At 29.0% G+C, this 13,930-nt stretch overlaps 1 protein-coding gene across 2 annotated transcripts; it reads left to right on the top strand.

Moving 5' to 3' along the window:
• Nucleotides 1–415: 415 nt before the first annotated feature.
• On the top strand, nt 416–13,469 carry LOC132942718 (cAMP-dependent protein kinase type II regulatory subunit). 2 transcript variants are annotated; one of them, XM_061011342.1, is made up of 9 exons: nt 416–1,008; nt 1,345–1,576; nt 2,930–3,021; nt 3,080–3,163; nt 4,855–4,961; nt 5,040–5,298; nt 5,376–5,534; nt 6,212–6,314; nt 13,082–13,469. In XM_061011342.1, exons 2-9 carry the CDS (start codon nt 1,357–1,359, stop codon nt 13,210–13,212), a joined length of 1,155 nt encoding a protein of 384 aa, XP_060867325.1. In that variant the 5' UTR covers nt 416–1,008; nt 1,345–1,356; the 3' UTR covers nt 13,213–13,469. The 2 variants fall into 2 exon arrangements, with proteins under 2 accessions (XP_060867325.1, XP_060867326.1); XM_061011343.1 differs by lacking the exon at nt 416–1,008 and adding an exon at nt 1,079–1,276.
• Nucleotides 13,470–13,930: the final 461 nt, after the last annotated feature.

Genomic DNA, 13,930 nt, shown 5'->3' with positions numbered 1-13,930 from the left:
ACACAGTAGGTACGGTAATTAATACTATGAGTAACACAATATCGTTAATATCATATTTATAAGTATCAAATTATTATTATTACGCTGCTGCAGCAATAGTGGGGGGGGGGGTGGGGTGGTTATGGGGTGGAGTATAAAATATAAGCAGCGTACCTACTTATGTTATTACTTATTATTATACACGGTACGACTACGACGGTACCTATATTATAATTTATAATTTATATAATAATAATATAGTAATAGTAAATGTGCCGCCCAATCAAAACGTGGGAGTCGGTGCGTATAAAACTGCAAAACGTAAATACGCGCACGGGTCTCGGCCGTCGCGCGGCGCTTCGGTCGGCCACTGCCGGTGGACGGCGACGAGTTGCTCGGCAACGTTGCGACTTGCGGACGGCGGAGCTCTCTCACAACGTCGGCTTGATAATAGAACGGTGTCCGACGTCCGTCACTTCGTCCGCCGCCGCAGCAGCATTAAAATAAGAATATCGATATTATAAAAATATATAATACAAAAATAATAACATAATTTACATAATTATTACAAAAACAATATAACAATATTATAATATCGGCGGCATTAACGTCGTCGGACGGATATTCCGATCTGCGGCTCACATCACACGTCGACGCGAGCGCGCCGCGCGATGATTCACGATCGAGACGAACGCCGCCGTCTGTTTTCGCACGATCGCGCGGATCTCGGCCGTCACTGATAGCTCGCGCCGCCCGACCGCCGCACAGTGCGTCAGCGCGTGTGTGAGTGACGAGTTTGTGTGTATGTGCGCCCGTGTACGTGTATTCGGTGCAGTGCGTGTGCGTGTGTGCGCGCGCGTTATCTTCCGTGTGCCGTTGGTGTCGTAATATTATTATTGTAGCTGCGGGGCCTCGCCGATTGCATATTATCATTCGCCGTCTCCGCCAACGCCGAACGGCCGACCATCCGACCAGCAATTCGTCGAACCGACCGACCGACCGACGGTATTGTTGTCACATCGTGTCGTGGTGAGTACTTATATTATGTCGTAGGCAGGTGTCGAAGGCCGACGCGGCGACGGCGTGTTCCGATGCTGATTATCTATCATACCTAATCATTATTGTTTAGGTAGTATTAAAAAATATTATCGCTATTACAATAATAATATTATGCACAGTCAAGGACACGACCAATGCTCGCGGCTCGCCACACGATCCGTTTGTGTGTGTTTATTTGGGACTACAACTATACCTACTGTTGTGCAGCACAGCGGTCGTTGATTTTTCTGGGCCGTCGGTGTGATACTTGTCAACAGCCGACCGGTGACCATTGACCGTTATCTGACAGCTTTGTGTTTTTTGCAGGAACGAACAAGGATGAGTACCAACAGCGATAACGCCGCTAGGCTCAACGTGCCCGATGAGTTGAGAGAGTTGCTGCTGGATTTCACGATCGGGTACTTGCTCGAGCAGCCCAACAACCTCATTGACTATGGCATAGAGTTCTTTGAAAAACTTAAGAACACCAAGTCGTCCTCCAGTATAAAGCAGCAGTCTGCTGGAGATTTCAGCGACGAAGACGATGCTTCAGACATAGGTACATAATGTCCCGTTTTGTTTTTATGGTTTTTTTTAAATTTATTCACTTGATAAGATTACGTATAGATTAGGTAGTGAACAGGTAACGAAAACATTATACAACTCATTTGAACTTTACTATCTTTAAACAATTAGGTATGTAATTTAAAACGAACTAATAGTCATATTATAGAAGCACAATATTTTTTAATCAACCTTATAACGATTTAGACCTACACTAAAATACTTCATATTTTGGAGAACAGTTTTTTGTAATACATAGGTATGATTTTTATTTTTCAAATAAATAATAAAATATATTATGACCCGGGCTAAGGATTTAATGGGCTTAATTTATGAAATGAAAAATCTATATTGGTTCAGACATGAATTTTGCATAAAAAAAAAACCAAAAAAAATCCACATTTAAGTACTTATTTGTTTTAGATACTCTAATTTTTTTATACTATAAATAATTGTATTGTAGATACATATTTGATCACGCATTGATCTTTGTTTTTATAATATGGTATATTATGTATTTAATTATTATTACTATTAAATTACAATAGGTATACATTGATGGAGTAGGTACTCTATCAATGTATAGAGGTAGGTCTTTATACATACTTATGAAAACAAAATCTATGTTACAATAGTCTTACAACTTGTAATAAATTTATAGCACAAGTTATAAAGGATTATAAATTCTTTATTAAAACAATTTGACTTTATTGGCTGGTATACATTGCTAATTTTTTCCATGCATATTATAATAATATGTATTTCTGATTGCGAGTCAATCCATTTAACACATAAGGTTCGGTATTAATTTCAATATTATTTATTTGTTTATTAAATATAATATTTATACTTATGCCTTTTCTTATTGCATTTGTATTGCAAATTTCAGTATCAGTAGATATTGTTACACAATAAGTAATAAAATTCATCATTAAAACAACAATTAGCAAGTACCCATTCTCTCAACACATGCCATACGAACGTGTATTGTAATTCATTTTTCATTCTTTTTTCTCGTTTGTGTCATTCAATTATAAGTTTTCATCATGAGTTGTATGAAGATATTTAGATTAAACAAGAAAGGTTGCTATAACTTAATTAACGCTCAAAATGATCAGTATATATTTCAAGTTGAAGATAATTTTGTTGAAACTACTAAATGTTTAAAAATGTCATCTTTTAAACTGAAATTCAAAACTAATGACACTTTTTTAGGACCTTGGTCGTTAAATATTGGTAATCATTTTATGAGTAATTTTTAATATTAAATATTCTGCATACCTTCATAATTATATTTCAACTAAATTAGACTACCATTTAATTTTGTTAAATTTTTTTTTTCTTGTAGAAGCTCCACCAACACGTTATAGTTCTAGACGTAAGTCAGTTTTTGCAGAAACATATAATCCAGAAGAAGATGAAGAAGAAGAGGGACCAAATGTATATAATTAAAGTTTGATAATTTAATTCAGTATATTAAAATATATGTTTTTTTTAGGTTGTATTTCCTAAATCTGATGATCAACGTCAAGCACTTGCAGCTAGTGTTAAAAATATATTCATATTCAGGGCCTTGGATCCTGTAAGTCTGAAAGTTGATTAGTATAATCACTATTATTATTTTTTAAATTAATTAAAAAATTATTTACATTTTATACAGTGCAATAAGTATAATGAGTAAATTTGATAAATATTGGTTATTGACAATAGGTTTAAGGTAAGCATTTATGGGCAGGCACTTGGCAGTGCCACCCAATTCCTATAGTCTTCAGAATATTTTTATATTAAAAAGGTCTCCAACTTTTGAAATGTTAGTCAAAAGAAATATATGGTTAGGTCGAATTTTCATTATTTTAAGTGTTAATATATTATACATTAATAATCTATAACATTTTTAATGAATGAATTTGAATACTTAATTAAACCAATATTGTAATTTTGGAGTACCTATGTAAAATTAAATAGTAACATTAAATAATAAATTTTATTTATTAATAATATTATGATGATAGATCATTATGTAACAAGTAGGCATAGTTCAAACATAAAACTTAATTTATTGTTTTGGTTTATATTTAAATTTTTGAGAAAAAATAAGTTTATTGATGTTTGATATAGTAAACGTCTTGTCATTATTATTGTGTAATGATTATTAATATGACACTGAACATTTTATTTTATTCATTAAACTTAAGCTATATTTGGGAAGATTTCTGTCTATATTCTGAAAGTTACATATTATATAGTACATATATAAATTTACATTTTCTCTATGTTGTATACATTTTAATATTCCTTTGCTACTTTTACGTTTTGTTTCTATTTATTGTTTCTTTGTAACATATGACAATAACTATTCTCTGTCCACTTTCTAAAGTAAAATAATAAAAAAATGATTTTTAAGTTATACTATATCCCATACTATAACTTAAGTATGCATTTTGTTTATATTTGTTTAATGCTCCCACAAATACGTAGCTTTAATAGAATATTATAATTTTATCAGTGGCATCGCTTGGAACCATTTTTTGGGGGATGGGGGAAATATTGAATACCTCACTTTTAAATCATTAAAATGTAAAAACCTATGATATTATAATCAAAAAAATATATGCATAAAGCAAAAGGATAAAAAGCTTCTTAGGGACAACCTGTGGCCCTGTTACTCCCCCAGAAATGCAGGTAGCACAACATGTAAATTGTCAGTCAAATGATACTTTTTTCTTGTACATAATAATATTATTAACAAAATATAAAAGTCTATATTTTTACAAAGCTCAAATTTTGTGTTTAATGATTTTAATACTATACAAAATCATTAGCTTAACTTCCAAATAAATAATTTTGGTAATATATTAATTGTAGTGTTAAAGAAACATTTATTTGATACTTTGCAATCACAATATTGTTTTGTAATACCTATAATTACTACTTCAAAGCTATCAGAGTTAATTTTCCACTTTTACAGCATACAATTTACATATTATTTTATGTAGCTTTTATTTACAAAGAGTACATAAAATATTTAAAAATCCTGCAATATGATTTAATAGTGGGTTAGATTTTTGTTTTTTAAATATTTACTATATGAAACATTTTGTAATTTCTTTAGGATACTTAAACAAAAAGTAAACACGTAATACAAGTTAAGTTTTTATTATGTTTTAAATTAAAGTTTTTTATTATAAATATTTTATTTTTTTTCACTACAGTATTAATTTTTATAAATGTTGTGATTTTGCTTGTTTTCTAACATAATTATTTTTATTTTAGGAACAAATGAATAATGTGATTGATGCAATGTTTGATCGTGAGGTACATGCTGGAGATGATATTATAAAACAGGGTGATGATGGCGATAACTTTTATGTTATTGATAGGTAATATTTAATATTCATTTAGATTTCTCGTCAAGGAAAAAAAAGAACTGTATTAATTAGAATAATAACATTTTTTAGAGGTACATTTGAAGCTTATGTCACGGATGCAGATGGTAATGACCGTTTGGTGCATACGTATGAACATAAAGGTAGTTTTGGAGAACTTGCATTACTTTATAACATGCCCCGCGCAGCAACTATTAAAGCCAAGTCAGATGGTCTTCTGTGGGCTATGGATCGTCAAATATTTAGACGTATTGTATTGAAGAGTGCATTTAAAAAGCGTAAGATGTATGAAGAGCTCATTGAAGTGGTTCCTATGCTAAAAACATTACAAGTAAAGCAATTAATAATCACGCAATTGTATATTACTAGTATTTAATATTTAAATTAACATTTGTTTTTCATTTTCAGTCATATGAGCGCATGAATTTGGCTGATGCTCTAGTCCCTAAATACTATCAAGACAAAGATTGCATTATAAATCAAGGTGATCCAGGAGATGGCATGTATTTTGTAGAGGAAGGCATTGTTAATGTATTAGTAACCAGTGAAACTGGTGAACAAATTAAGGTTTGTTTAAAATTAAAAGTACACCACACCCTCGTGTGTTGTCTCCGTCTTACAACTGTGTAACATATCAAATGTACGCTCAGCAGTTTATTTCAGTTAGTCTAAAAATTAGAGTGAATCGACCTATTATGAAACATGATGGTAAAAACATTATCTGTGTTTGTATGTCGGTTTTTTACGATAGTTAAATTTTTTAGTAAATTATGCATATATAATATAGCGTAAATTATAAATGCTCAAATCATTTAAAAACTGAATTATCGTAAAAAACCAACTTACGAACACAGATAATGTTTTTAGTTTTTACCATCAAGTTTCATAATAAGTTGATAATTCACTCTAATTTTTTAATTAACGGTACTAAACGTTTTCTACTGAGCATATATTTACTAAGTTACACACTTGTAAGACAGAGACAACACATGTGGTTGTGGCATTTTTTTAAGGGTATGTTCTTTTCAATCCTTCAAACGCTTTAAACTTTGAAAAATTCAAACAGTTTGAAATTCAAGAAATATTGAAGTTCAAACTCAAACAGTTTGAATATTTTAACAAAAGATAAGTCTGAAAAAAAGCTTGAGCTTGTGAAAAGTGAATGTTTTTTTACACATCCCTAATTAAAATAATATTAATTATATTTCTGTATTTTATTTATGTTACTTATTTATTTTTAATAGGTTAATCAAATAGAAAAAGGTGGTTATTTTGGTGAACTAGCTCTTGTCACTCATAAAGGTCGTGCTGCATCAGTGTTTGCTGAAGGAAAAGTCAAACTAGCATGTATGTATTTTATTATATTTCAACAGATACAATTATCAAAGAAGCTTGACACATATTTTTTATACATTGCCTATATTATGATGGATTTTGTTCATAAAATATGACATACATTGGGTAAAATTACTAAAATTGTAATTGTTATTGTAGTTTTTTTTTACTTTTTTAAAATAATTTTTGCCACTATTAGTTTTTGGGAAAGTATGTAATACTGTTATGCACTGATATATTATTATGTAAGTTGGGTATTAATATTTGTCCAATGTGTTGTTATAGTACATTGAACGAGAAATAGGTTAGTTATATCTAAATCTTAATTAAATTAGGTAATTGAGCTGTATGTATTGTATGATAATTATTAAATTGATATTGAATTACTGAATTAAAGGCGAGCAGGAAGCAACATGTTGATATATGAGATCTAAATAATTGTAAACTATTAATTTGAGTTTAATTTAGAACTTTTTTAATTTACTAGTTTACAATTACAATACTATTTCATTTGTTAACTGTTTATATTTTATAATTGTTATTTTGAAAAAAAAAATGTTTTTTGTATGATTTATAGTAGGATAAGTATATGCCGTTTGGTTGTCCAACATGAGATGTTAACTAGCCTAATAAATGTAATTTGTTAGAAATTGATAATGGTGTATAACTAGTCGTTCCCACATTAAATACTAAGTTATTATTTAAAAAATATAAAATAAAAATAATTAAATATATTGATTTGTTCAGCAACATACATAAATATTACTAAGGAATATAATATAAAACCTAGGAACCCGTTTTCAATGTTTAGTAGGTTTAGAGTCTTATTGCATAGGTGAGTTGTGGGGGACCCCTTTTATGAAAATACATATACTTCAATTTTGTTTAATTATAAAAATAAAAAATAAAAAATTCATGATTTATTTTAATTTTACCTAGGTACCTTTTTGTAATAATTTAAACACAGATTTTTGCTAAAAAATACAATATAATATTATACGACTTTATATAACAGATTATTTATTGCAATTACTTTATACAATTTAACCATGAGTTACTTAAATTAATTATTGCATTGATTTTCAATCTTTATGAGACAAGTGAAACCTTTCTTTTTCGTTCATTATCTCGTCCAAGTTCCGCTGCATGCTTGATATTTTCACTCTTAAATCAAGGTAAATTAAGTCTATTACAATATTTGTTTTTCATGTAACAGTAGGTAGAAAAAGCTTGTTCACATCTATACATCTATGCGTTGTGCAAAAGGGTATAAAATATCTTAAAGCTTTCTCGGCCAGTTGCTTTTGATCATTTTGAACAGTTAACCAACAATCAGTTAGTTTTTTATCATTTAAAACATTTTTCATCTTTCCGTTATTTACCAGATCAATAAATTCATCTTGCTCCTGTTTAGAGAGATTTTCTATTTTTCAATATCACAGAAAAATGGATTTTTTATCCATGTACTGTTTGGGTCGAGTTGATGAAAATATTGTCTTAATATTAACATATTAACAAGTGTTCAGATGTTTCACTCTTTACCTACTGTGAATTGTGATAGACATTCATAAAAATGATTCTTGCAATTTAACTTGCAATGTCGGAAGGTTACAGAACTCTTTCTTTTCAACACGTTTTGCCCAAATTTCAAACTTTTTTTATAATTGCTTTATTTTATCCTCAACATAGAAAACATCAATATAAATTCTTTGTAAACTAAAATTCAGTACATTCAAGTGTTTGAACACATTAGTCAAGTAGCTGTCTGACAAAGCCACAAAAAATTAGTCAACAAGTTCACAAACCTGGTTTCAAGAAAAAATACTTGAACTTTCTCTTTGCTTAAAAAAACACTGAAGAATTTCACCTCGTGAAAGCCTACTACAAATTTAATAATTTCACTAAAATAAAAAAAAAATTAAAAATTGCTACTGTACTACACAACCGCGGACCCCTAACATCAATATGTGGACTACCAATTGGGAACAACTGGCATAGGTCACTGTAAAGGATTTGTTAAATTTGAATTCAATGTTAAATTGTAGATGAATGACGATTCTGAGTAAGGTGATAGCCGACGGGTATATCACCATCAATTTTTAAGGGTAGTTTATGTTAGTCATAGCCTATATTGTCTATTTGTAAAAAAAGCCAATATATTTTAAATGATACTACATTTATAAAATGATAGTATGAGTACCTACCTTAAAAATGTCAAGTCTCTACGATTATGCCTTTTTGAATTATAATGAAAAACAATCTATTTTGTTAAAATGTTGGGTCTTCCTGTCACAACCTCAAACAGCAGTACCAAAAAGAGTATGATAAATCCCAATTAATTAAATATTTATACTAAATTAGCCTATAGTACTTCACTTAACTTGAATACACAATACACCATAATATATTACATTAAAATATGATTAGTTTTTAAATTCTACTACTGTTATATAGTATTATATACTGTATATGACATAAATCCTATTAAAAGTATATGAATATCTGAGCATTAAAATTGTATCTGTTAACTAGTTTATATAACTTGAAAACAAAGCGTACTAAATCTAATGTATTATTTTGATTGTAAACTGTAAATAATTAATATGCATTGATATTTGGGGATTCATTCCTTGTTGTGTTTTCTACCAAATTATATCCAAACTATGCCAATTGTTCAGACTATCCTAATAATTGGATAAAGATTATGAAAACATATTTCCATTTTAACTCTTACAATCTTCAAAATTTTAAATATATATAATTTTAAACTATTAATAATATTTTTCTTGAAAAATAAATTAAAAAGGGAAAAAGTAGGGAATAGTTCTGCTGTTCAGTTGGAGTCTAGTGTACCTCATCATTGAGTAGGTTACTGTAATGGGTGTGTTAAATTTGAATTTTATGATAAATCATTATAAACGAAAAATGATTCTAAGACTCAGTCTATAACACTAAGTATCTATATATTATTATTTGTATTTATATTGCTATTAATTACTTTATAGTAATTTATTTTACATACCTGTAGCCATATAGGTAGTAATTTGATATGAACTAAAAATATGCAATAGCTTAAATAAATCTTAATCTTTTAAAAATTTCATTGTGTATAGTAAAATATAATATACATAAACATTTTAAGTCCTCACAAATATTTTTGAATTACTACAAAATAAATAAAATCGTTAATCTTTTTTTTAAATATTCAAAAATTGTGCTTATATATTTATTAGATTTTTTGATTTCAGTACGAACAATTTAAGCTTTGAATTACGTTTTCAAGCTTTAGGTATACAAATTGAACATGTTGTACATTTTTAACTACAAAATAATTTGCATATTTTTGTGAGTGAAAAATTTGTCAACATTTCAATTTTTATAAAGGAAAATAATTTATGGTGAATTTTTCTTTTAATTCCAACAATAACTTATGAGGAATCTTATATTATTAAATGTTCAAGATTTTTAACCAAGTGTAAAATTCCTATCGTCATTTATAGAAACAAACTAAAAAAACAAATCAAATGTCTATAAAGAACTCGAAACTAGTTAAACTAATATGAAATTTATACCATGTATAAAAAATGCTATTATAAAAAAAAACTTTTGCTTTGAAAATGACTGATTAGGAAAGGCAAAGGCCTAGCTTATAAGTTAAGAAACCAATTTGATTTTTTATCGTAAATAAACATCGGCAACATAGGCCATTAGTTACATAGTACCTACTTTTAAAATTATGGTTTGAATACAAATTCATTTATTTTAATTGTTATGTTTGAGAAAATTGATTCAAGGTTTCGGTTATGATTTGGGTGTCAAAGTTGTGTGATATCCTGCGATCAATCCTATCTTGATTGTATTTTAAACAGTCTTCGATTATATATTTAAAAGAAAGTTCGGTTTCACAGGTTCGGTATATGGGAAACCTCTGGTCATTATGAAACCAAATTATATTACCATAAAATATGACTTGATTTGTACAAGTTTGATCACGTTTATATTCATTTGTTAATACTCATTATAGAGTTAATATTAGAGCCTTAGAGGTTATATATTATTTACCTAAGTGTTATTGTTAATATTAACTATTGTATATAACCAATTGTAATCGTTTATATTTTGTTTCGATTTCATTCTTACGAAAAAAAAAAATGGAAAACAAATAAGAATACTGCACAATGTTCACTTTTTTTTTGTTGATACTTTGGTTTCTATAGAACTACCTATACCCCAAATGGTTTTTTTCTGCGCCAAAGGGCAAAGGGTTACTAACAATAAATTATACAAACTATGGATGTGTGGTGTCCTCTTGGCTCTTAACAAGTGTTTTCATACCTACTCATTGTTTTGATAGTCATTAAAATGTATTAAAGATTGTTCTGTTCTTTTTCTTCACAGTTTTGTCCTTTTTAAAGTACTGTAAAGTGTAAATATTCAACTATAATGCGATCTTAAAACTTTTGGAGCTTTTTACAACTTCAAAACTTACAAGTGTCAAACCGAGATATCATATTTATCCCATTTGTTCAGCATCTTTGAATAATTATATAAATGCCTAAAGTGAGGTTAGATTACAACTAGAAAAAAAGACAATCAGCTACACTGAGAATAATTTTTAGATTGCAATATAAGTAACTTTCGAATTTCATACGATAACACATTTCTTGCTCTAATTACTTGGATCTTATGAAGTTATAACTTTTTACGTATGTTCGAAGAAGTGCTATCAGCATATCGTTGATTTATGCATTATATAGGTATATCACATACCCTTGTTCAACGACTGCCCGTTATTCAGTAGTTATACTAATAGGTGTCTTACTTAATTATATAAATATGCATCTGGATTTGAGAATGTAAAACGTACAGTAGTACGATTCAGTGCTGCTGCATGGTGCCGACCGCTGTTGTCTGTTCCTACGCTGCATCCTTTAAACGCTGCTTATGTGAATTTACACCAAAGAATTTCATTTAAACCGTCTGGGATGACCTAAATTTCCTTTACTGCGTTGAATGCTGCAGGAATGTTATAATAATCTCGTCAACAGGACTCTTGATCCTACCTATTCATACATTAAACAGTGGCCCGAGCTGTGCCAGAGGGGGCCATAAAATGATATTTCTACTGTGTTGCTGCTCGAGTGAAAGTTAAGAAACTGGGACATTATTAAACGAGAGGGTTGTTTTCTGCAATAAACAGATTGTTTAAATAAACCCTTTTACGCGAATACAAAATAAAAGTATAGTATATTTTCTCTAGCCGAACACAATACAAATTAAAACATCGTGACTAGGCAAACCTCTTGAGTTGTTAATCAATGTTTTCTTTTTCCACTGTTAGTGGTTGTAATGGTGGTGTGTTGTACAGTAGGAGGAGGTTCTGGATTTTAATAATGTGTTTTAATTGATTTTTATTCTTAAAATTTTCATAAGAAAATCTCGTGAATAATAAACACTATTCCAGATTGAATTTTCTGATGAATAAAACTCGGACTTTAACTAAATTTGAGTTGACTCTTGATTTTATTGTTGTTTTCATTCGATTAAGTTCTTGTTTTGCTATATTATTGTTTAAATAATGCCATCAAGGTACTTATTACATTTGCTATTAAATACTATCAGCCACCATAGAATGCCTATTAATTACAGGATCTTATACAAATAAAATAAAATAAGAGATAATTATGTCTTTCTTTCTACGAATTTTATCGATTTTATTGTCAAAAATTATTCACTCTATTTTAAAAATATGTCACAAAAATTAATCTAATTTAAATTCTGAAAAAGTATTCTAACTGTCTAGGTCTCGATACAATGTATTATGTATATACAATGTACAAGGGAATAGCTGAGCCATATTTTTTTTCATCCTTTTAATCGTAATAAATTACAATTTTAAATGTCTCAAAAATTGTCAATCTAATTTAAATAAACTAAAAAGTAAAAATAGTTTTAAAAATGTTGTTTGAAGTCGTTCTCTTGTAAATATTATGGAGATTTCCAATATTTTTTTGGGATAAACATCGAAGTAAATAATGTCTAACTATTGGAGTTAGAATCTCCGTTAAATATTAAATACATAATATTTTTTTCTGGTCATCGAATAGCTTTTTGACAATTTTCATGCGAGAGCGTAAAATAGTTTCCCTTCCCCCGTTTGTTTACTATATCTGTATACTCTTACTATTGATAATTTACGACTAACACAGTAAGTCAATGATAATAAAGCTAACGGTCGAATGCTTGAGGTGTTACTCATAAAATGTTCCTTACGATTTAGTAAGATGAGACCCTACTTGCAATAATACTTCTTGGGTGTATTGCTCAGCACTAACACTGACGAAGTATGGGATCAATGATGAGTGTTGACCAAAAGATAATACAATTTAGAATATGCGTTTTCTTTTAGACTTATGATTCATGTTCACATATTATATCGTGTTTTATTTAGGTTTTTAACACTATAATCTATAAAAAGACAGTTAACCAAGTTAATTAATTCTTGTGTGAATTTATTATGATAAAATAATTAATTCTTGGGAAAGTTCCATTTATACACATAATATTGTTGTTGTATACTTGTATCTGTAGAACAATTAGGTTTTAACGTGTTATAAGGTCTGAAAAATAATCGAGCTGAAAAAATTGTGCCAACAATATCCACGAAAAGTCCGATAAGAAAACGCAATTATTTTGGACAAACGCCATGTTTTATAATATTATCAAAAATTATTATTGTTGTGCATTTTATTTTACATATTTTATTTTTTTTTTATCAGTTCTGGACGTTGACGCATTTGAACGTTTGCTGGGTCCATGCATGAACATAATGCAACGGAACATCGAGGACTACGAAAATCAACTGGTGAAAATCTTTGGCTCCAAGCAAAATATGACTGATGTCCGATGAATGGTTGATATTTGACCTGTCGCTACGATTGCGTTGTATATTCATTGACCATTTGTAGTTGTATTTTTTTCTTATCCTAACAATGTTTGGTAAATCATTATTTATTATTTTTCTTAATTTACCATTAGTTAATATTATATATGAATATAATTTAAACTTTAGATACAGTTTCATAATACAAACAATTACAATCAAACAAATTGACATCACTTTTTGTATACATAACGTGTATATAATATATAATAATTATATTGATATGATAATCTATTTGAACAACTACATCATAACCTAAGATATAAACGACTGTATTACTTCAATTTTATTGTGCGCTTTGATATGAATGTTAGTTGCGTGATGGCGTGTATATTATGTAATATTATTATTAATAATAATATTATACCTACAAGAGCTGTATTTTTAGTCGTACATTTTAGGTTTCAAAATAATATAATACTATGATAAATACTATTGTTACTTCGCGGTGTTATTATAATCACGAGGAATGATGAACACGATTTGGTTTTTCGATTTACTTTGTTCAAATGTCTATCTGGGGTAAAGTTTTCTATTCTTTATATTATAATATAATAATAATTACAATACAGTACGAGAGTATTTGATATTTAGGATTTAAGCAGATTCTATTTCATCTCGACCAATAAACTTTACTTAAGGTTAACTTTATTTAACTGTTAGGTCGTTTGATAAGATCAACACA

Source organism: Metopolophium dirhodum, chromosome 4 (genome assembly GCF_019925205.1).
Source record: "Metopolophium dirhodum isolate CAU chromosome 4, ASM1992520v1, whole genome shotgun sequence".
Lineage (NCBI taxonomy): Eukaryota > Metazoa > Arthropoda > Insecta > Hemiptera > Aphididae > Metopolophium > Metopolophium dirhodum.
The sequence above is the reverse complement of the archived record's forward strand: the minus strand, read 5'-3'. Positions and strand labels throughout refer to the sequence as shown.

Excerpts from the sequence above, each read along its gene's own strand:
- LOC132942718 (XM_061011342.1), top strand. The coding sequence starts at position 1,357 with ATGAGTACCAACAGCGATAACGCCGCTAGGCTCAACGTGCCCGATGAG. Across the intron at positions 5,299-5,375 it reads CTATGCTAAAAACATTACAA|TCATATGAGCGCATGAATTT; the intron begins GTAAAGCAATTA and ends TTTCATTTTCAG. Across the intron at positions 6,315-13,081 it reads AGGAAAAGTCAAACTAGCAT|TTCTGGACGTTGACGCATTT; the intron begins GTATGTATTTTA and ends TTTTTTTATCAG.